Source organism: Pristiophorus japonicus, chromosome 10, assembly GCF_044704955.1.
Source record: "Pristiophorus japonicus isolate sPriJap1 chromosome 10, sPriJap1.hap1, whole genome shotgun sequence".
Lineage (NCBI taxonomy): Eukaryota > Metazoa > Chordata > Chondrichthyes > Pristiophoridae > Pristiophorus > Pristiophorus japonicus.
In genome coordinates this window covers 213,121,298-213,145,506 of record NC_091986.1, presented here as the reverse complement: position 1 = coordinate 213,145,506, position 24,209 = coordinate 213,121,298, and the positions used below count along the sequence as shown (strand labels likewise).

Below are 24,209 nucleotides of genomic sequence, written 5' to 3'. Positions count from 1 at the left end.
GTCCGCTGATGCGGTAAGGTGCGTTTTGGATCTATGCGGTAAGTACCTGGTTTTCTTCGTTAGAAATAGGTTCTATGTCTCTTTAGGTAATATTTTCAACTGTTGGTAGTCAGGCCTTAGATTGTAGAGTGGAAACTTTCGATTCTTTGGTTTCTCCCTGTTGAAGTTTTGTTTCGAGTTTGGTCGATCGCGGTGATTTTTCGTTGGTACCACGTTGGCTGTGGTCGGTTGCTGCCGCGATGGCGATGTTCTGACTTCAGGACTTCAGGACTTCGAGGATGGAGAAGTTAGTTTACAACTGTCGTGTTGGTTTCTCTCCCTTCTTGATGACACCAGCGTGGTCTCGGTTGTATGGCAAAGTCTGTCATGCCCTCTGTTGAAACAGGGGGCCAGTTATATGGTTTGAGCTGTTCTAATCTTCGCGCCAAATCAGTCCAGGATTCTTTGTTTAAATTTGGCGGGCTTGACTTTTCTTTGTAATATTTTGGCGGGCTCGTTAAAAGTTAATGTATTGGGTGAGTTGCATTTCTAAAACTGTTTCCTGATGGAAATATTAGTTTGGTAATCGCAATGTCCTTTTGTGCTTGGTTTTTCGCATACGGCTGTAGTGGGCCCTTTGTTCTTATTCATGTTGAAGATGGCTTTTCTCAGTTTGTTTGTTGGCTGGCCATCTCTGAGTTATTGTTGTAATGTAAATGTCTCTTGTGGAGAAGGGTTTTCGAATGTCCATTTCTCCAGACAAGTTAACATAATCCCAACACCCAGACAGTTCCAATAATCAAGTGGGCTTCTTTAGTTCTTTAGGCCTGCCTGTAGATACTGGATTCTTTTCCCTTCAATCTGTTTCAGCGAATTCACTGACACACGAACACTTTTAGTCTTAGCAACATAAGACCTTTATTTTGTAGATTCTCCGGCCGGGACCTGTTAAGATAAAGGGAACACTCTCTATTCGAGCCTGTCCACCTTTCTCCTGACAAGTCTCGTAACAGTACAAAAGCTCAACACTTATACATTGTTACAGCAGAACACATTTGAGTGACACTCAGTTTATACAATCATTGGTCGATTTCCCCCATAGCATACCCAATTGCAGGCTAACAACTCTCCAAATAGGGTGGGCTCCAGGGATGTGTTTATTGTTTCGATTTTCATAGCATTTCCCTATTTCATGGCTGGATATAGCAGCTCCTCGTCTGACTCATGTCTAACTTTTGCTTTTTCACGTAACTCGTGTTTGACCACAACTCTGAGTAACCCCTTTTTGTGCTGACATTGTAGTTATCACAGCTTGACATCTTTGGTCAGCCATTTACCCATGATTCCCTATCTCCATCCTTTTGCTACCTTCTCGAGCCATCTACCACTTTCGCAATCCTTTTTCACATTCTCATGCCCACAGGCTTAAATTTGTCTTGTAAAGTCCAAAATTCGATTAAAGTTTGTAGTTTCTTCCATAAGCACTTTAGGATTTCAAACTTTCCAGTAGATAGTCCCAAATTAAATTTCCTTTCGAATGAGCCCAAACACGGGGTGGGGGGGGGGGGTTCTCGTAAATTTTGCACCCTTCAGTCTTTGACAAGCCCCCTCATAATCTTTGATAAGATCACCTCTCATTCTTCTGAATTCCAATGAGTCGAGGCCCAACGTACTCAACCTTTCCTCATAAGTCAACCCCCTCATCCCTGGAATCAACCTGGTGAACCTTCTTTGAACTGCCTCCAAAGCAAGTATATCCTTTCGTAAATATGCCTCCCTTATCCGGGACTCCCTTATCCGGCACCACCCCTTGTCCGGCATGATTCTGGTGGCCGGGGGCGCATGCGCAGAATGCGGCTGAGCTCCACCCCGACTTTGGGGCCTCGCTGACACTTTGGGCCTGCCCGGGGCACCGACCACCTTCGCCCCCTCGGGTTGACCTCCCTTTATCCGGCAAAGTCCCGTATTCGGTGCAGGCCAGGTCCCGAGGATGCCAGATTATGGAGGTTCAACCTGTACTGTGAAGCGCCTTTGGGGTGTTTTACTACGTTAGAGGTACTAAATAAATACAAGTAGTTGTTGTAAGTTTTGCTATTTAAATAATCCAAAATATAAAATCCAAATATTATGTGAAAATAGGGAGAGAATATATCAACTTAAGATGGAAAGAAAGAAGGTGGGGATTGAATAACATCTACTTTCCCTGGTTCAGTTTATCATCTTACCCTTCCAACCCGTTTCACGTGAAGGCTACATTTCATATTGATTTCCCATATGGAATGCTATGTGAGGTTGACTTAAAAAAAAACGTAGCTGCTAAATGATGCAGGAAATTTTTAGGAAGGTGAGACAGGTTGCAAATCCCTTTAACCACAAAACGCTATTTTTTAAAAACATGTCTTGCTCTAAATTAAGTGACATTTGTCAAATCTAAATTAACAATTGCCACGAGCTAATGAGCGCTACTTAACATGTCTGTAGCTTGACCTGAGAGATGTGTGTACTACACAGTGGATGTATTTAATCTGGTAATATTCCTCTAAAATTGAATTTTGGGACATTAGGATTAGGAGTAGGCCATTCGGCCCCTCGAGCCTGCGCCACCAGTCAATACGATTACGGCTGATTTTCAACCTCAATTCCACTTTCCCGCCCGATCCACGTATTCCTTGATTCCCCTAGAATCCAAAAATCTATCAATTTCAGTCTTGAATATACTCAACGACTGAGCATCCACAGCCCTCTGAGGTAGAGAATTCCAAAGATTCACAACCCTCTGAGTGAAGAGATTCCTCCTCATCTCAGTCCTAAATGGCCGACCCCTTATCCTGAGACTGTGACCATTAGTTCGAGACTCTCCAGCCAGGGGAAACATCCTCTCATCCTCTCACCCTGTTGATCCCCCTCAGAATCTTACATGTTTCAATGAGATCACCTTTCATTCTTCTAAACTCCAGAGAGTATAGGCCCAGTCTATTCAACCTCTCATCCCAGGGAATTTTGAGGTTTTCTTCTGTCTTCTCCTTGCATAACTTGTGTGCATGATTCCTGGCCTTCCCCAGTCTATCAAATTGAAATACGCAATCAATACGCACACCATCTAGCTTTTTAACTGTTTTGTATACCTCCGAGACACTCCGAAATTGGGGCTGAAATTACGGTCAGAGTTTCCCGCGGGCAATTGCCTCCGACCTGAAACATTTCTACGAAAGTACCTGGTGGTCCGGGAGGAGCGTGGGATTCCGGTGGGGAGACGTTCTCTTCCCGCGCTGCGGAGCGCGCTCCCATCCTCCAGGTTCCCACGGAGACGGTGCAGTCACATGTGACTGCTCAGCCAATCAGGTACAGTATTCCACAGCTTTCTCATTAATAGCAATGGGAGCTCCGCATCTACCAGTTCTCATTGCTATTAATGAGAGAAACAAACACAGTAAGAAAAAAATAAAAAGCCAACCTCACATAATTAAAATTAATTGAAATTAAAGTTAATAAACGCCTTAGGAAAAAAACAATATTTTTCCGATTTTCAAAAAAAAGTTTTGTAATTTGGGTTAAAAATAAACTTACCTTAGTGGGCAGAGTTTTTAACAAAATGTGTTTATTTAATTTCATTTTATTATATTTGTGTATGTTTTTAAACATGCCTGTAAAAGTAGGCTATGTGCCTGCTTTTTCAGGCGCAAGAATTTTGAGGACATTTCGCAATGTTGCCCATGCTCCTGAGATACAGAGGATCTGTCAGGCTCCAGCTAGATAGATCGGAAAAGCCGATTTTCAGTGCATGCGCATTGTGCGCTGAAAACCGGCTTTTCCGATGCCTTCCCGGGTCCGTGCACACCCTCTACACACTCTGTACGGACCCAGGGAGGCCGAGATTTCCAGGCTATTGTCTCCAAGGTGAATACATCCAACTTTTGAAGCCTATCTGAGTAACTATGGTTCTTTTAAGTTGGGAATTATGCTTGTAGCCCTCCTCTGAACCTTTCCAAAGTCTCTACGTCACCAACCTTTTGAAGGGACCAAAACTGCATGTAATATTCTAAGGGCTGGATTTTTGTTACCGTCCAATTCGCGGCGCTATTCATGGCGGGGCGGTAATTGTAGCGCCCGAGAAAAGTTTGCACCTCAGTCAGCAAAATTCATCAGCTGGGCCCCGAGTATGGGAGGCTAAGGGAGGCGTTCCACTCCTCTCTTGAGGGCGGTAAGCTGAACAATTGAAAATGCATTGGTAAAGAGCCCCAAGAGAGGCTTCTGTAGGGGAAAAAAACTCGCAAGTAAAAACACAGCAAACATTTCCAATACCGTAAACTCCCCACGAAAAGCTACATTGCAAAAATAAAACTACACCCAACAATCAAACTTGTCTCAGTCACCAATTCCATCGCTCATTGCCGCCGGGACAGCTCTGACCGCTCTAGTTTTCCAGGCGGTCCCACCACGGTGCGCTACAGGGCAAGCGCACAACAAATTTCACCGTGCAGTCGAAACCGGCGGCGTTGCAAGCCGGCTCGACGCTCCCGGGAGGTGCTGCTCTGCGATCCCCCCCCCCCCGTCCCGCAAAACCGGAAACAAATTTGCCGGCTGAGTGCTGGTTGCCCGCCTGGAAAACTTTTCCTCTGACGTTACCCGCTCCTCCGGGGCACTAACAGAGGCAGCAACATAAGGAAAATTCAGCCCCATGTGTGGTCTGACTAAGGTTTTGTACGAGGACAAAGTAGTACACTTTGTTCTATATGAAACGGTCCTGTTAATACAACCGTATGGCCTATTTGCTTTGGATGAGACGTTACACCTGTCAGCTCTCTCAGGTGCACGCGAAAGATCCCACGACCATTTCGAGGAAGAGCAGGGGAGTTCTTCCCAGTATCCTGGCTAATATTTTTCCCTGAACCGACATTACTAAAACAGATTACCTCGTCATTATTTCATTGCTGTTTGTGGGAGCATGCTGTGTGCGAATCGGTTGCCTCTTTTCCTACATTACAACAGTGACTACACTTTAAAAGTACTTCATTAGCTATAAAATTGCTTTGGGACGCCCCGAGGTCGTGAAAGACACGAGTACAAGTCTTACGACCTCCCAGCATTGGTCATGAACCGTCAGAGAATTCTGAAATAGAACGCTGAGATCGTTTACTATCTCAACCGATTTCGGTTCTGTTCCTTGCTGTTGGTCCTGCCCCTGCACCGATCTGGGTTAAAGTGCGCAAGTTGGCTGCCGTGTTTCCTACATTACAACAGTGACGACACTCCAAAAGTACTTCATTGGCTGTAAAGTGCTTTGAGGCATCCGGTGGTCGTGAAACTCAATGGGCTGGATTCTCTGGTCGTTTGCGACCCCGGTTTTCGCCGCGTTTTGACCCCCGCGGCGAAAACTGGGGCGGTCAGCTGTTTTTCGCCTGGTTGCGATCCTCGGCTCGGTTTTTGTGGCGGCGCTTAGAAGCACTGCCGGGGAGAGCTGCGCGCTGGATGTGCAACAGCTTGCGTTGCCACACCGCTACGAGTTTCGGCAAACACCTGACCCGTACACCGTGAAACGCACCCCTGATGACCGTCGGGGGGGAAAACACAGCGGTCATCATCATAGGTAGTCCCTCGAAATCGAGGGAGACTTGCTTCCAGTCTAAAAGTGAGTTCTCAGGTGACTGAACAGTCCAATACGGGAATTACAGTCTCTGTCACAGGTGGGACAGACAGTGGTTGAAGGAAAGGGTGGGTGGGACTGTTTGCCGCACGCTCCTTCTGCTGCCTGCGCTTGTTTTCTACATGCTCTCGGCGACGAGACTCGAGGTGCTCAGCGCCCTCCCGGATGCTCTTCCTCCACTTAGGGCGGTCTTTGGCCAGACACAGTCTTTGGTCAAAGTCACAGCGGTGCAACCCTGCCGATGGCGGTGAGTTGGATAAACTGCGAAAAAGGTAAGTTCCAGTTTTAATTTTTTTTATATTTTTGCAGCGATTTGTGAGAACATAAGAACATAAGAATTAGGAACAGGAGTAGGTCATCTAGCCCCTCGAGCCTGCTCCGCCATTCAATAAGACCATGGCTGATCTGGCTGTGGACTCAGCTCTACTTACCCGCCCGCTCCCCGTAACCCTTAATTCCCTTATTGGTTAAAAATCTATCTATCTGTGACTTGAATAGATTCAATGAGCTAGCCTCAACTGCTTCCTTGGGCAGAGAATTCCACAGATTCACAACCCTCTGGGAGAAGAAATTCCTTCTCCACTCGGTTTTAAATTGGCTCCCCTGTATTTTGAGGCTGTGCTCCCTAGTTCTAGTCTCCCCGACCAGTGGAAACGACCTATCCGCCTCTATCTTGTCTATCCCTTTCATTATTTTAAATGTTTCTATAAGATCAACCCTCATCCTTCTGAACTCCAACGAGTAAAGACCCAGTCTACTCAATCTATCATCATAAGGTAACCCCCTCATCACCGGAATCAGCCTAGTGAATCGTCTCTGTACCCCCTCCAAAGCCAGTATATCCTTCCTTAAGTAAGGTGACCAAAACTGCACGCAGTACTCCAGGTGCGGTCTTACCAATACCCTATACAGTTGCAGCAGGACCTCCCTGCTTTTGTACTCCATCCCTCTCGCAATGAAGGCCAACATTCCATTTGCCTTTCTGATTACCTGCTGCACCTGCAAACTAACTTTTTGGGATTCATGCGCAAGGATCCAAAAAGAGTTTCATGCACAAGGACCCCCAGGTCCCTCTACACCGCAGCATGTTGTAATTTCTCCCCATTCAAATAATATTCCCTTTTACTGTTTTTTTTCACCAAGGTGGATGACCTCATACTTTCCGACATTGTATTCCATCTGCCAAACCTTAGCCCATTCGCTTAATATATCTAAATCTCTTTGCAGCCTCTCTGTGTCCTCTACACAACCCGCTTTCCCACTAATCTTTGTGTCACCTGCAAATTTTGTTACACTACACTCTGTCCTCTTCCAGGTCATTTATGTATATTGTAAACAGTTGTGGTCCCAGCACCGATCCCTGTGGCACACCACTAACCACCGATTTCCAACCCGAAAAGGACCCATTTATCCCGACTCTCTGCTTTCTGTTCGCCAGCCAATTCTCTATCTATGCTAATACATTTCCTCTGACTCCGCGTACCTCTATCTTCTGCAGTAACCTTTTGTGTGGCACCTTATCGAATGCCTTTTGGAAATCTAAATACATCACATCCATCGGTACACCTCTATCCACCATGCTCGTTATATCCTCAAAGAATTCCAGTAAATTAGTTGAACATGATTTCCCCTTCATGAATCCATGCTGCGTCTGCTTGATTGCACTATTCCTATCTAGATGTCCCGCTATTACTTCCTTAATGATAGCTTCAAGCATTTTCCCCACTACAGATGTTAAACTAACCGGCCTATAGTTACCTGCCTTTTGTCTGCCCCCTTTTTTAAACAGAGGCGTTACATTAGCTGCTTTCTAATCCGCTGGTACCTTCCCAGAGGCCAGAGAATTTTGGTAGATTATAACGAATGCATCTGCTATAACTTCCGCCATCTCTTTTAATACCCTGGGATGCATTTCATCAGGACCAGGGGACTTGTCTACCTTGAGTCCCATTAGCCTATCCAGCACTACCCCCACTAGTGATAGTGATTGTCTCAAGGTCCTCCCTTCCCACATTCCTATGACCAGCAATTTTTGGCATGGTTTTTGTGTCTTCCACTGTGAAGACCGAAGCAAAATAATTGTTTAAAGTCTCAGCCAGTTCCACATTTCCCATTATTAAATCCCCCTTCTCATCTTCTAAGGGACCAACATTTACTTTAGTCACTCTTTTCCGTTTTATATATCTATAAAAGCTTTTACTATCTGTTTTTATGTTTTGCGCAAGTTTACCTTCGTAATCTATCTTTCCTTTCTTTATTGCTTTTTTAATCATTCTTTGCTGTTGTTTAAAATTTTCCCAATCTCCACCTAATACTCATTGGTTTTTAATTTGATACTCTCCTTTATTTCCTTGGTTATCCACGGCTGGTTATTCCTTCTCTTACCGCCCTTCTTTTTCACTGGAATATATTTTTGTTGCGCACTATGAAAGAGCTCCTTAAAAGTCCTCCACTGTTCCTCAATTGTGCCACCGTTTAATCTGTGTTTCCAGTCTACTTTAGCCAACTCTGCCCTCATCCCACTGTAGTCCCCTTTGTTTAAGCATAGTACGCTCGTTTCTGACACAACTTCCTCACCCTCAATCTGTATTACAAATTCAACCATACTGTGATCACTCATTCCGAGAGGATCTTTTACTTGGAGATCGTTTATTATTCCTGTCTCATTACATGGGACCAGATCTAAGATAGCTTGCTCCCTTGTAGGTTCTGTAACATACTGTTCTAAGAAACAATCCCGTATGCATTCTATGAATTCCTCCTCAAGGCTACCCCGTGCGATTTGAGTTGACCAATCGATATGTAGGTTAAAATCCTCATGACTACTGCCATTCCTTTTTCACATGCCTCCATTATTCCCTTGATTATTGCCCTCCCCACCATGAAGTTATTATTTGGGGGCCTATAAACTCTGCCCACCAGTGACTTTTTCCCCTTACTATCTCTAATCTCCACCCACAATGATTCAACATTTTGTTCATTAGAGCCAATATCATCTCTCACAACTGCCCTGATATCATCCTTTATTAACAGAGCTACCCCACCTCCTTTCCCTTCTTGTCTATCTTTCCGAATTGTCAGATATCCCTGTCTGTTTAATTCCCAGTCTTGGCCACCCTGCGACCATGTTTCTGTAATGGCCACCAAATCATACCCATTTGTAATGATTTGTGCCGTCAACTCATTTACTTTATTTCGAATGCTGCGTGCGTTTAGGTAGAGTGTTTTAATCCTAGTTTTTAAACCATGATTTTTAGTGAGGTAAGAGTGTTGGTAATGGTTTTTTAATGTTTTAAAAAAAAAAATTTTTTTCCCCCTCCGAAGGCCTCTCTCGAAGCGCTCCCGCCCCCGCACTAAAGTTGGCGAGGTTCCCGTTTTTACACTGTGAAAGTGGTTCAACGTCTCCCTTTGCATCTCGCCCCTGGTGCAGAGCCCAAATGACAAATGTTAGGCAATTTATCGTTGACGCTAATTGGGCGGTAATTCTCCCACCCCGCCTCCGTTTTCTCCGCGAAAACGGCAAAGCCCAAAATCCAGCCCTATTTTCCTTTCTGATGGGCCAAATGGCCGCCATAATCTGTGTTGTACGATTCTGTGAGCTACAGGTTGTAGAATCTGCCACTGCTACTAGCTGGTGCAGGCTCTTGGAAGTGTACATGATGCTTAAAAAATACACTATCGACGTCCTCCTGATGTTGGTAGCAGTCCTGATCATAGGCAGTCTGTGGAATCGAGGAAGACTTGTTTCCACTCGAAAAATGAGTCCTTAGGTGACTGAACAGTCCAATACGAGAGCTACAGTCCCTGTCACAGGTGGGACAGACAGTGGTTGGAGGAAAGAGTGGGTGGGACAAGTTTGCCACACGCTCCTTCCGCTGCCTGCGCTTGATTTCTGCATGCTCTTGGCGATGAGCCTCGAGGTGTTCAGTGCCCTCCCGGAAGCACTTTCTCCACTTAGGGCGGTCTTTGGCCAGGGACTCCCAGGTGTCGGTGGGGATGTTGCACTTTATCAGGGAGGCTTTGAGGGTGTCCCTGTAACATTTCCTCTGCCCAGCTTTGGCTCATTTGCCGTGAAGGAGTTCCGAGTAGAGCGCTTGCTTTGGGAGTCCCGTGTCAGGCATGCGGACAATGTGGCCTGCCGTTCAGTGTGGGACTGGACAAAGGGATGCTGGAAGGACCCACAGGTAGATCAGCAGTCCGGGTTGCATTAGTCAGCAGATATCTCACCAGTCCCAACAATTGGAACGTGACAGCAGCTGACCACGAGCACCTGACTGGGTGTATCTTGGGGGGGGGGGGGGGGGTGGGCGTAGGATGCTGAGGATGCTGCATTTTCTAACTGAACCTGTTCTATGTTTTTCCCATTTCTACAGCGAGTATGTGTATTCTGAACCTGACGTTTAGTGCCTGTGGATTTTTGGGGATTTACCACTTGGGGGCAGCAGTTGCTCTTAACCGACACGGGAGCAAGTTGCTTGGTACTATAAAGAACTATGCTGGAGCCTCGGGGGGAGCGTTAGTAGCTGCTGTTTTGCTTTCACACCCTGAAAAACTGGAGGTGAGTAATAAAGGAGGTACAGTCAGCATCGTGCCGTGGGTTATCTGCTAACCGTTTTCATTCAGCAGCAGTTTTGTGCGTCCTCTGAGTCATCATCATCATAGGCAGTCCCTCGAAATCGAGGAAGACTTGCTTCCACTCTAAATGTGAGTTCTCAGGCGGCTGAACAGTCCAATACGGGAATTACAGTCTCTATCACAGGTGGGACAGACAGTGGTTGAAGGAAAGGGTGGGTGGGGAGTCTGGTTTGCCGCACGCTCCTTCCGCTGCCTGCGCTTGTTTTCTGCATGCTCTCGGCGACGAGACTCAAGGTGCTCAGCGCCCTCCCGGATGCTCTTCCTCCACTTAGGGCGGTCTTTGGCCAGGGACTCCCAGGTGTCGGTGGGGATGTTGCATTTTTATCAGGGAGGCTTTGAGGGTGTCCTTGAAACGTTTCCTCTGCCCACCTGGGGCTCGCTTGCCGTGTAGGAGTTCCGAGTAGAGCGCTTGGCTTTGGAGTCTCGTGTCAGGCATGCAGACAATGTGGCCCGCCCAACGGAGCTGGTTGAGTGTGGTCGGCGCTTCGATGCTGGGGATGTTGGCCTGGTCAAGGACACTAACGTTGTTGCGTCTGTCCTCCCAGGGGATTTGCAGGATCTTGTGGAGACATCGTTGGTGGTATTTCTCCAGTGATTTGAGGTGTCTACTGCATATGGTCCACGTCTCTGAGCCATACAGGAGGGCGGGTATCACTACAGCCCTGTAGACCATAAGCTTGGTGCCAGATTTGAGGGCCTGGTCTTCGAACACTCTCTTCCTCAGGCGGCCGCAGGCTGCGCTGGTGCACTGGAGGTGGTGTTGAACCTCGTCGTCGATGTCTGCCCTTGCTGATTAAGAACATAATAAGATCATAAGAAATAGAAGTAGGCAATTTGGCCCCTCGAGCCTGCTCCGCCATTCAGTGAGATCATGGCCGATCTTCTACCTCAACTCCACTTTCCTCCACTATTCCCATATTCCTTAATTCCCTTAATATTCTAAAATCTATCGATCTCAGTGTTGAATATATTCAACAACTGAGCCTCCACAGCCCACTGGGGTAGAGAATTCTAAAGATTCACCACCCTCCTGAGTGAAGAAGTTTCTCCTCATCGCAGTCCTAAATGGCCGACCCCTTATTCTGAGACTGTGACCCATGGTTCTAGACTCCCCAGCCCGGGGGAAACACCCTCCCTAGCCTGTCAAAGCCCTGTAAGAATTTTGTAGGTTTCAATGAGATCACCTCTCATTCTGCTAAACCTCCTGCCAGTGAAAATGGTTTCTCCCTATTTAGCCCCCCCATGTCCTCGCCCGGCCCCCCCCCCCCTCCTCATCCTGTAATCTCCTCCCAGCCCCACAACCCACTGGGATATCTGTACTCCTCTCAATCTACCCTCTTGAGCATCCCCGATTTCAATCGCTCCACTATTGGCTGCCGTGCCTTCAACTGCCTCGGCCTCAAGCTCTGGATTTCCCTCCTTAAACCTCTCTGCCTCTCTCTCTGCTCCTTTACGACGCTCCTTCAAACCGACTTTTTTGATCAAGCCTACCCTAATATCTCCTTCTGTGGCTCGGTGTCAAATTTTGTTTAATAACGCTCCTGTGAAGCACCTTGGCCAAAGACCGCCCTAAGTGGAGGAAGAGCATCCGGGAGGGCGCTGAGCACCTCGAGTCTCGTCGCCGAGAGCATGCAGAAAATAAGCGCAGGCAGCGGAAGGAGCGTGCGGCAAACCAGACTCCCCACCCACCCTTTCCTTCAACCACTGTCTGTCCCACCTGTGACAGAGACTGTAATTTCTGTATTGGACTGTACAGAACTCACTTTTAGAGTGGAAGCAAATCCACTGTCTGAGTGAAGAAGAATTGACACCGAGCCACATAAGGAGATATTAGGGTAGGCTTGATCAAAAAAGTCGGTTTGAAGGAACGTCGTAAAGGATCAGAGAGAGAAGCAGAGAGGTGGAGAGGTTTAGGGAGGGAATTCCAGAGCTTGGGGCCTAGGCAGTTGAAGGCACGGCCGCCAATGGTGGAACGATTGAAATCGGGGATGCTCAAGAGGGCAGAATGAGAGGAGTGCAAATATCCCAGTGGGTTGTGGGGCTGGGAGGAGATTACAGGAGAGGGGGGGTGGGGCGAAGCCATGGGGGGGTAAATAGTGAGAAACTGTTTTCACTGGCAGGAGGTTTAGAAGAATGAGAGGTGATCTCATTGAAACATACAAAATTCTTACAGGGCTTTGACAGGGTAGATGCAGGGAGGTTGTTTCTTCTGGCTGGGGAGTCCAGAACCAGGGGTCACAGTCTCAGAATAAAGGGGTAGGCCATTTAGGACTGAGATGAGGAGAAACTTCTTCACTCAGAGGGTGATGAGTGAGGAAGAAAGTGCAGCGAAGGTTCACCAGACTGATTCCCAGGATGGCAGGACTGACATATGAGGAGGGACTGGATCGACTGGGCCTGTATTTACTGGAGTTGAGAAGAATGAGAGGGGATCTCATAGAAACATATAAAATTCTGACGGGATTGGACAGATTAGATGTGGGAAGAATGTTCCCGATGTTGGGGACGTCCAGAACCAGGGGACATAGTCTAAGGATAAGGGGTAGGCCATTTAGGACTGAGATGAGGAGAAACTTCTTCACCCAGAGAGTTGTTAACCTGTGGAATTCCCTGCCGCAGAGAGTTGTTGATGCCAGTTCATTGGATATATTCAAGAGGGAGTTAGATGTGGCCCTTACGGCTAAAGGGATCAAGGGGTATGGAGAGAAAGCAGGAATGGGGTACTGAGGTGAATGATCAGCCATGATCTTATTGAATGGCGGTGCAGACTCAAAGGGCCGAATGGCCTACTCCTATTTTTTATGTTTCTATGTTACCTCGATTCCGAGGGACTGCCTATGATGATGATGATGATGAAGCACCTTGGGACGTTTTACTACGTTAATAACGCTATATAAAAGGCAAGTTGTTTTGAATGAGAATTTCAGCACCACATCGCGTTCTGTGCTAGCTTCACATCTGGTGCTATTTAATCTCGCTTCCCTGCTTTCTCCTTGTGCGCTTTATCACTTTTCCATTTCAAGTGTTTATCTTCTTCCCTCCCAGATGCTGCAATTGGCTTCAACAGCCACTTGTGGCAAAGCATTGCATATTCCAAAAACCATCTGTGTGGAAAAAATAGTCTGCTTGTAGAATTAATTCTAAATTTATGTCTCCTTGTCACAGACCCACCAGTAAGTGAAAATCGCTTTTTCTCTATTTTACCGTCTCAAACCATTTTGAATACTTCTACTAGATTTAAGAGCTTTGGGACATGTTTCTGCATTAAAGGCACTGCATAAACGTTTGTTGTGTTGGATCATCCCTCTTAACCATGTCTGCCCACATCAATACAGTAATTTTTTAAGCTCGAACAGCTACGTTGTCTTATCCTCGGTGTTTGTGGTAGTAAATCTATGTTGCAGCTTAACCGCAGTCTCAATCACAGGGTACGGTAGTATAGTGGCTATGTTACTGCACTTGTAATCCAGAGGCCTGGACTGATGATCCAGAGACATGAGTTCAAATCCCACCACGGCAGCTGGGGAATTTAAATTCAGTTAATTTTAAAAAAAAATAGCTAGTACAGGTATCGGTAATGGGGCCGCCCATCTAAAACTGAGATGAGGAGGAATTTCTTCTCTCAGAGGGTTGTAAATCTGTGGAATTCGCTGCCTCAGAGAGCTGTGGAAGCTGGGTCATTGAATAAATTTAAGACCGAGATAGACAGTTTCTTAAACCGATAAGGGGTTATGGGGAGCGGGCAGGGAAGTGGACCTGAACCCCTAATCGGATCAGCCATGATCGTATTAAATGGTGGAGCAGACTCGAGTGGCTGTTTGGCCTACTCCTGCTCCTATTTCTTATGTTGACCATGAAACTACCAGATTGTCGTAACAGACCAGCTGGCTCACTAGTGTCCTTTAGGGAAGGAAATCTGCCATCCTTACCCGGTCTGGCCTATACGTGACTCCAGACCCATGCAATGCAGTTGACTCTTAACTGCCCCCTGAAATGCTACCACCTTCTCGAGGGTAATTAGGGATGGCTAATAAATGCTGGCTCTTGCCAGCAATATCCACATTCTGTGAACAATCAATTCTGTATTGGGGTGCACACAGGGCTCAGAACAGTCACACAAACCATGCCGATGTATCGGTGTATTAGAAATTGCAACTATAGTGTGATGGACTTTACTCAAGACAATCTAAAAACCATTAAAAGTGGCTCCGTGATTAGCACTCGCACCTCGGAGTCAGAAGGGTGTGGGTTCAAGTCCCACTTCAGAGACTTGAGCACAAACATCTAGGCTGGGGGAGCGCTGCACTGTCGGAGGTGCCATTTTTCGGATGAGATGTTTAACCGAGGTCCCGTCTGTTCTCCAGGGTGGATGTAAATGATCCCATGTATCTATTTCGAAGAAGAGCAGGGGAGTTATTCCCCGGTGTCTTGGCCAATATTTATCCCTCAGTCAACATCACTAAAACAGATGATCTGGTCATTATCACATATTGTTGTTTGTGGGAGCTTGCTGTGCGCACAATGACTGCCGCATTTCCCACATTACGACAGTGACTACGAAAAGTACTTCGTTAGCTGTAAAGCGCTTTGGGATGCTCCTGAGGTCGTCGAAGGCACTATATAAATGCAATTGCTTACATTTCTTTTTCTTAAATATCAGTCGCCAAATTGGTTTCTTTCCCAAGTCGTCTCTCTCTCTTGCGCTTGGTGCCCTGTGCAGTGGACTTTATTCGAGAACCCTGGGCGAATGTTTAGAGAGAAAACGGAGACACCGCAGAAAAGTTGCAAATGAAGAAATGCATCAGCTTAGATAGATGTGGTTTCACAGACTGAGCGAAATACAGATCATCATAGGCAGTCCCTCGGAGTCGAGGAAGACTTATTTCCACTCTTAGAATGAGTCCTTAGGTGGCTGAACAATCCAATATGGGAATTACAGTCCCTATCACAGGTGGGGCAGATAGCCGTTGAGGGTAAGGTTGGGTGGGACAGGTTTGCCGCACGCTCCTTCCACTGCCTGCACTTGATTTCTGCATGCTCTCGGCGACAAGACTCGAGGTGCTCAGCGCCCTCCCGGATGCACTTCCTCCACTTAGGGTGGTCTTTGGCCAGGGACTCCCAGGTGTTGGTGGGGATGTTGCACTTTATCAGAGAGGCTTTGAGGGTGTCCTTATAACGTTTCCTCTGCCCACCTTTGGCTCGTTTGCCGTGAAGGAGTTCCGAGTAGAGCACTTGCTTTGGGAGTCTCGTGTCTGGCATGCGGACAATGTGGCCTGCCCAGCGTAGCTGATCGAGTGTGGTCAGTGCTTCAATGCTGGGGATGTCGGCCTGATCGAGGACGCTGACGTTGGTGCATCTGTCCTCCCAGGGGATTTGTAAGATCTTGCGGAGACATCGTTGGTGGTATTTCTCCAGTGACTTGAGGTCTCTACTGTACATGGTCCATGTCTCTGACTCATACAGGAGGCTGGGTATTACTACAGCCCTGTAGACCATGAGCTTGGTGGCAGCTTTGAGGGCCTGGTCTTCAAACACTCTTTTCCTCAGGTGGCCGAAAGCTGCAGTAGCGCACTGGAGGCGGTGTTGAATCTCGTCGACAACGTCTGCTCTTGTTGATAAGAGGCTTCTGAGCTATAGGAAATGGTCCACGTTGTCAAGGGCCGCGCTGTGGATCTTGATGACTGGGGGGCAGTGCTGTGCAGCGAGGACAGGCTGGTGGAGGACCTTTGTCTTACGGATGTTTTGCGTAAGGCCCATGCTTTCGTACGCCTCAGTCGACTATGTCCTGGAGTTCAGCCTCCGTATGTGCGCAGACGCAGGCGTCGTCCGCGTACTGTAGCTCGCGACAGAGGTTGGGGTGCTCTTGGACCTGGCCTGGAGACGGAGAAGGTCGAACACACACACACACACATATGCACAGCCAGAGAGACACGTGCATAATTGTTGGTCATATCAAGGATGTAACCGACAATGTCTTGAGGCTTTAACTCTTCGACGGCTGCGAGCGTTGGCAGAGTTTGGCTCATACACAAAAGTATTGAAGTAAATAAGCTTCCCTTTCCTGCTTTAAGGCCCTCTCACCAGAGACTTCAGCACATAATCTCGGCTGACACTCCAGTGCAGTACTGAGGGAGGATAAGGAGGGTGGGAAGAGTGGGTGCGTTTAATTTTGTGTTTTGAATGGGCTTCTGAATTTTTCTGGTATTTTTTTTCTGTTCAGGATCTGGCTCTTTGGTTATGTGAGGATGGGGTCTCCAAGACAAAAAAAAGCAAATCGACCGACATACAAAAATAACGCACTCCACCCACATACATAGACGGAGATCTTTGTCTGTGGGTGGAGTGTGTTTTTTTTGTGTGTGGGGCCGCCTTGCTTTTTTTTGTCTTCCGATTTTGGTGAGTTGGGTTTGAATTTTCTAGGTAGTTTGAGTTCGTATTTCTGCGTAGTCATATGGCCCACTCATCTGGTTTTGGAAGGTGGTTCTGCTTCCCAGCTTTTAAGATGCTCCTTTAAAACCTATCTCTTGGACCAAGCTTTTGTACACCTGTCTTAATGTCATCCTTCTTTGGCTCAGCATCAATCTTTTTGTATGATTACACTCCTGTGGAGTGCCTTGGGATAAGAACATCAGAACATAAGAATTAGGAGCAGGAGTAGGACATTCGGCCCCTCGTGCTTGCTCCACCATTCAATAAGATCATGGCTTATCTTTTACTTCAACTCCACTTTTCTGCACTATCTCCGTATCCCTTTATTCCTTTAATATCCAACAATCTGTCGATCTCTGTCTCATCGCCGAGAGCATGCAGAAAACAAGTGAAGGCAGTAGAAGGAGCGTGCGGCAAACCAGTCCCACTCACCCTTTCCTCCAACCACTGTCTGTCCCACCTGTGACAGAGACTGTAATTCCTGTATTGGACTGTTCAGTCACCGAAGACTCACTTTTAGACTGGAAGCAAGTCTTCTTTGATTTCGAGGGACTGCCTATGATGATGATGAATATACTCAACGACTGAGCCTCCACAGCCTTGTGGGGTAGAGAATTCCAAAGATTCACCAGCCTCTGAGTGAAGAAGTTTCTCCTCATCTCAGTCCTAAATGGCTGACCTCTTATTCTGTGACCGTGACCCCTGGTTCTAGACTCCCCAGCCCAGGGGAAACATCCTCCCTGCATCTAGCCTGTCGAGCCCTGTAAGAATTGTGTATGTTTCAATGAGATCACCTGTCATTGTCTAAACTCTAGAGAATATAGGCCTAGTCTGCTCAATCTCTCCTCCTAGGGCAATCCCCGCCCGCCCCCCCCCCCCCCCACCCATCCCCGGAATCAGTCTGGTGAACCCTCGTTGCACTCCTTCTGTGGCAAGTATATCCTCAGTTAAAGGCGTTATACAAATGCAGGGTGTTGTTGTTGACCAACGCAAAGCAGTTTCTGCACCGGAGCTTCTGAAACGTGACCCTTCTTCCTGTGCAGAGGTTTTCCTGTGTCTGCGGCGGCTGAGGCCTCTGATGGTGTCTGCAGCACTTCCTGCACCTTTGCTCTCAGCCTTACGCACAGCCCAGGGTCTTGCTCTCACTTCTGCATCTACACTTTCCACTGCCTCCTGATGAGCCTCGCGTTTGGAAACATAGAAAATAGGTGCAGGAGTAGGCCATTCGGCCCTTCGAGCCTGCACCACCATTCAATAAGATCATGGCTGATCATTCCCTCAGTACCCCTTTCCTGCTTTCTCTCCTTACCCCTTGATCCCTTTAGCCGTCAGGCCCATATCTAACTCCCTCTTGAATATATCTAACGAACTGACATCAACAACTCTCTGCGGTCGAGAATGCCACAGGTTCACAACTCTGGGTGAAGAAGTTTCCCCTCGTCTCGGTCCTAAATGGCTTATCCCTTATCCTTAGACTGTGACCCCTCTACTTCCCCAACATCAGGAACATTCTTCCTGCATCTAACCTGTCCAGTCCCATCAGAATTTTATATGTTTCTATGAGATCCCCTCTCATCCTTCTAAATTCCAGTGAATACAGGCCCAGTCCATCCAGTCTTTCTTCTTATGTCAGTCCCGCAATCCCAGGAATCAGTCTGGTGAACCTTCGCTGCACTCCCTCAATAGCAAGAACGTCCTTCCTCAGATTAGGAGACCAGCGACATCAGAGATTCTCGCCATTTTTCAGCTATTCTCAGCTATTCATAGGCTATTAAATCTACTAATGCCGATTTGGATATTAGATCGCATTATCTGTACCCTTGACTGTTATTTGTTACCCCCTGCCATTCTTTATTTTGATCAGACCTGTAGTCTCTTTTTTCCAGTTCTGGCAAAGGAACCCCAACACTCCTCTGTTCAAGCACTGAATAAACCATGCTCGTCAGATGAGTTTCCGGGCTACAGCAATCCATCTTTCCCAAAAGACACTGCTGCACCAGATGTGCCTTTCAGAATTCGACTATTACAGCTTTATTAAAATTCTTCATCATCATAGGCAGTCCCTCGGAATCGAGGAAGACTTGCTTCCACTCTAAAAGTGAGTTCTCAGGTGACTGAACAGTCCAATACAGGAATTACAGTCTCTGTCACACGTGGGACAGACAGTGGTTGAAGGAAAGGGTGGGTGGGGAGTCTGGTTTGCCGCACGCTCCTTCTGCTGCCTGCGCTTGTTCTCTGCATGCTCTCAGCGACGAGACTCGAGGTGCTCGGTGCCCTCCCGGATGCTCTTCGTCCAGTTAGGGCGGACTTTGGCCAGGGATTCCCAGGTGTCGGTGGGGATGTTGCACTTTATCAAGGAGACCTCGAGGATGTCCTTGAAATGTTTCCTCTGCCCACCTTTGGCTCGTTTGCCGTGCAGGAGTTCCGAGTGGAGCGTTTGCTTTGGGAGTCTTGTGTCTGGCATGCGAACAATGTGGCCCGCCCATCGGAGCTGGTCGAGTGTGGTCAGTGCTTTGATGCTGGGGATGTTGGCCTGGTCGAGGACGGTAATGTTGGTGCGTCTGTCCTCCCAGGGGATTTGCAGGATCTTGCAGATACATCGTTGGTGGTATTTCTATAGCGACTCTGTGCACTGAATAAACCATGCTCTTCAGATGATTTTCCGGAGTACAGCAAATCTATCTTTCCTTTTTTTATTAAACAAGACACTGCTGCACCAGCTGTGTATTTCAGAATTTGAATATTCACAGCTTTATTAAAATTCTTACTGTAATACTGGGTGCAGGATCCCTTGATGAAAGTAACAGCTAATACCCCGCAGGGTCTATTTAACGGCACTCGGTGTTAAGATGGCTGCCGTACAGTGTGCTGTATTTCTCGTCTCCATTCCTGAAGCTAGTGACTAACACTTGGGGTGCAGCCCCAAAGCTGCCATGACAACATTCTTCCAATACCTTGCCCATGGCACGAGCCTTGACGGTGCCTGTCGGCTCGCTTTGGATCATGTTGTGGGCAGTGAGTGCTACGGCTAAACCTTATTCTGTCCTCACCATGTGGTTTTGGAAAAGTAAAAAGAAAGACTTACATTTATATAGCGCCTTTCATGACCACCGGACATCTCCAAGCGCTTTACAGCCAATGAAGTACTTTTGGAGTGTAGTCTCTGTTGTAATGTGGGAAACGCGGCATCCAATTTGCACACAGCAAGCTCCCACAAACAGCAATGTGATAATGACCAGATAATCTGTTTTTGTTATGTTGATTGAGGGATAAATATTGGCCAGGACACCGGGTTAACTCCCTTGCTCTTCTTCAAAATAGTGCCATGGAATCTTTCATGTCCACCTGAGAGGGACAGACGGGGCCTCGGTTTAACGTCTCATCCGAAAGACGGCACCTCCGACACTGCAGCGCTCCCTCAGCACTGCATTGGAGTGTCAGCTTGGATTTGTGTGCTGATTTCTCTGGAGTTGGGACATGAATCCACAGCCTGCTGACTCCGGGGCGAGTGTGCTACCCACTGAGTCACAGCTGACACCGTGGAAGCAAGGAAATTATGCTAAACTTCAATAAAACACTAGTTTGGCCCCAGCCAATTCCAGGCACCACACTTTAGGAATTATGTCAAGGCCTTAGAGCAGGTGCAGAGGAGATTTACTAGAATGGTACCAATATACAGGGCTTCGGTTACGTGGCGAGACTGGAGAAGTTGGGTTTCTTCTGCTTGGAGTAGAGAGAAGGTTAAAGGGAGAATTAATAGAGGTGTTCAAAATCATGTAGGATTTTGATAGGGTAAATAAGGAGAAACTGTTTCCAGTGACAGGAAGATCGGTAACCAGAGGACACAGAGTTAAGGTAATTGGCAAAAGAACCAGAGGCGAGATGAGGAGAATTTTTTTTTAACACAGTGAGTTGTTATGATCTGGGAACGCGCTGCCTGAAAGGGCGGTGGGAGCAGATTCAGCAGTAACTTTCAAAAGGAATCTGGATAAATACTTGAAGGGGATAAACTAACAGGACTTACGGGGAAAGGGAAGGGATGTGGGACTAATTGGATCGCTCTTTCAGGCACGATGGCCGAATGGCCTCCTCCTGTGCTGTGTCATTCTATGATTCTATGAACAGGGAATGTTGACTGGTGATCAGGAGCTGGAACACTGGGTGATTTTCAAACCTAGCGCCTTCCTGTTCTGTACGGCTTTAGTCAACCCCCTGAATAACTGGAGAGACGCGGTTTTAATTTTAAATTTCTCTCTCTTCTCCTCCCTCCCCACCCCCCCCCCCCCCCCCACCCTCAGCAATGCAAAGAATTTACTTACCGGTTTGCAGCTGATGTCCGGAAACAAAGGCTTGGAGCACTAACACCTGGCTATGACTTTATGAAGCAATTGAGGTAAGAGAAGCTCCCTGAGCCTGTTCCATCAGTCGATTAGATCATGGCTGATCTGTATCTTAACCCCGTTTACCCATCTTGGTACTGTAACCCTTATTACTCTTGTCTCACTTTTTTGAAATTTTCAATTGACACCCCCCCTCTGCAAGAAAGAATGCAAAAGGCAGGAGGCGACAGAGCAGAGTAGCACTGGGGTAAGTGTAAACCACAAGGTGATAGGAAGGGACAATATGTATGAATATAAAGGGGCTGCAGGAAGGGTCAAAACTAAAAATCATGGTTTAAAAACTAGTATTAAAACACTCTACCTAAACGCACGCAGCATTCGAAATAAAGTAAATGAGTTGACGGCACAAATCATTACAAATGGGTATGATTTGGTGGCCATTACAGAAACGTGTTTGCAGGGGGGCCAAGACTGGGAATTAAACATACAGGGGTATCTGACAATTCGGAAAGATAGACAAGAAGGGAAAGGAGATGGGGTAGCTCTGTTAATAAAGGATGATATCAGGGCAGTTGTGAGAGACGATATTGGCTCTAATGAACAAAATGTTGAATCATTGTGGGTGGAGATTAGAGATAGTAAGGGGAAAAAGTCACTGGTGGGCGTAGTTTATAGGCCCCCAAATAATAACTTCACGGTGGGGAGGGCAATAATCAAGGGAATAATGGAGGCATGTGAAAAAGGAACGGCAGTAATCATCAGGGAATTTAACCTACATATCGATTGATCAAATCACACGGGGTAGCCTTGAGGAGGAATTCATAGAATGCATACGGGGTTGTTTCTTAGAACAGTATGTTACAGAACCGACAAGGGAGCAAGTTATCTTAGATCTGGTCCTGTGTAATGAGATAGGAATAATAAATGATCTCCAAGTAAAAGATCCTCTCGGAATCAGTGATCACAGTATGGTTGAATTTGTAATACAGATTGAGGGTGAGGAAGTAGTGTCTCAAACGAGCGTACTATGCTTAAACAAAGGGGACTACAGTGGGATGAGGGCAGAGTTGGCTAAAGTAGACTGGGAACACAGACTAAATGGTGGCACAATTGAGGAACAGTGGAGGACTTTTAAGGAGCTCTTTCATAGTGCTCAACAAAAATATATTCCAGTGAAAAAGAAGGGCGGTAAGAGAAGGGATAACCAGCCGTGGATAACCAAGGAAATAAAGGAGAGTATCAAATTAAAAACCAATGCGTATAAGGTGGCCAAGGTTAGTGGAAAACTAGAAGATTGGGAAAATTTTAAACGACAGCAAAGAATGACTAAGAAAGCAATAAAGAAAGAAAAGATAGATTAAGTTACGAAAGTAAACTTGCGCAAAACATAAAAACAGATAGTAAAAGCTTTTACAGATATATAAAACGGAAAAGACTAAAGTAAATGTTGGTTCTTTAGAAGATGAGAAGGGGGATTTAATAATGGGAAATGTGGAAATGGCTGAGACCTTAAACAATTATTTTGCTTCGGTCTTCACAGTGGAAGACACAAAAGCCAAAAATTGCTGGTCACGGGAATGTGGGAAAGGAGGACCTTGAGATAATCACTATTACTAGGGGGGTACTGCTGGATAGGCTAATGGGACTCAAGGGTAGACAAGTCCCCTGGTCCAGATGAAATGCATCCTAGGGTATTAAAAGAGATGGCGGAAGTTATAGCAGATGCATTCGTTATAATCTACCAAAATTCTCTGGACTCTGGGGAGGTACCAGCGGATTGGAAAGCAGTTAATGTAACGCCTCTGTTTAAAAAAAGGGGGCAGACAAAAGGCAGGTAACTAGAGGCCGGTTAGTTCAACATCTGTAGTGGGGAAATGCTTGAAGCTATCATTAAGGAAGAAATAGCGGGACATCTAGATAGGAATAGTGCAATCAAGCAGACGCAACATGGGATTCATGAAGGGGAAATCATGTTTAACTAATTTACTGGAATTCTTTGAGGATATAACAAGCATGGTGGATAGAGGTGTACCAATGGATGTGGTGTATTTAGATTTCCAAAAGGCATTCGATAAGGTGCCACACAAAAGGTTACTGCAGAAGATAAAGGTACGCGGAGTCAGTGGAAATGTATTAGCATGGATCGAGAATTGGCTGGCTAACAGAAAGCAGAGAGTCGGGATAAATGGGTCCTTTTTGGGTTGGAAATCAGTGGTTACTGGTGTGCCACAGGGATCGGTGCTGGGACCACAACTGTTTACAATATACATAGATGACCTGGAAGAGGAGACAGAGTGTAGTGTAACAAAATTTGCAGATAACACAAAGATTAGTGGGAAAGCGGGTTGTGTAGAGGACACAGAGATGCTGCAAAGAGATTTAGATAGGTTAAGCGAATGGGCTAAGGTTTGGCAGATGGAATACAATGTTGGAAAATGTGAGGTCATCCACCTTGGGAAAAAAAAACAGTAAAAGGAAATATTATTTGAATGGGGAGAAATTACAACATGCTGCGGTGCAGAGGGACCTGGGGGTCCTTGTGCATGAATCCCAAAAAGTTAGTTTGCAGGTGCAGCAGGTAATCAGGAAGGCGAATGGAATGTTGGCCTTCATTGCGAGAGGGATGGAGTACAAAAGCAGGGAGGTCCTGCTGCAACAGGGTATTGGTGAGGCCGCACCTGGAGTACTGCGTGCAGTTTTGGTCACCTTACTTAAGGAAGGATATACTAGCTTTGGAGGAGGTACAGAGACGATTCACTAGGCTGATTCCGGAGATGAGGGGATTACCTTATGATGATAGATTGAGTAGACTGGGTCTTTACTCGTTGGAGTTCAGAAGGATGAGGGGTGATCTTATAGAAACATTTAAAATAATGAAAGGGATAGACAGGATAGAGGCAGAGAGGTTGTTTCCACTGGTCGGGGAGACTAGAACTAGGGGGCACAGCCTCAAAATACGGGGGAGCCAAGTTGAGAAGGAATTTCTTCTCCCAGAGGGTTGTGAATCTGTGGAATTCTCTGCCCAAGCAAGCAGTTGAGGCTAGCTCATTGAATGTATTCAAATCACAGATAGATAGATTTTTAACCAATAAGGGAATTAAGGGTTACGGGGAGCGGGCGGGTAAGTGGAGCTGAGTCCACGGCCAGATCAGCCATGATCTTGTTGAATGGCGGAGCAGGCT

At 46.6% G+C, this 24,209-nt stretch overlaps 1 protein-coding gene across 6 annotated transcripts in view; it reads left to right on the top strand.

Moving 5' to 3' along the window:
• pnpla4 (patatin-like phospholipase domain containing 4) overlaps nt 1-24,209 on the top strand; it is an 86,594-nt gene that overhangs the window by 24,659 nt on the left and 37,726 nt on the right. For 4 of the 6 annotated variants that reach the window (XM_070892538.1, XM_070892540.1, XM_070892542.1 and 1 more), the window contains exons 2-3: nt 9,997-10,181; nt 20,986-21,080. In XM_070892538.1, coding sequence (XP_070748639.1) covers nt 10,002-10,181; nt 20,986-21,080 — 275 coding nt within the window. In that variant the 5' untranslated portion in view covers nt 9,997-10,001. The remainder of the gene's footprint in view (nt 1-9,996; nt 10,182-20,985; nt 21,081-24,209) is intronic. The other 2 variants (XM_070892543.1, XM_070892541.1) reach the window with 1 other exon arrangement.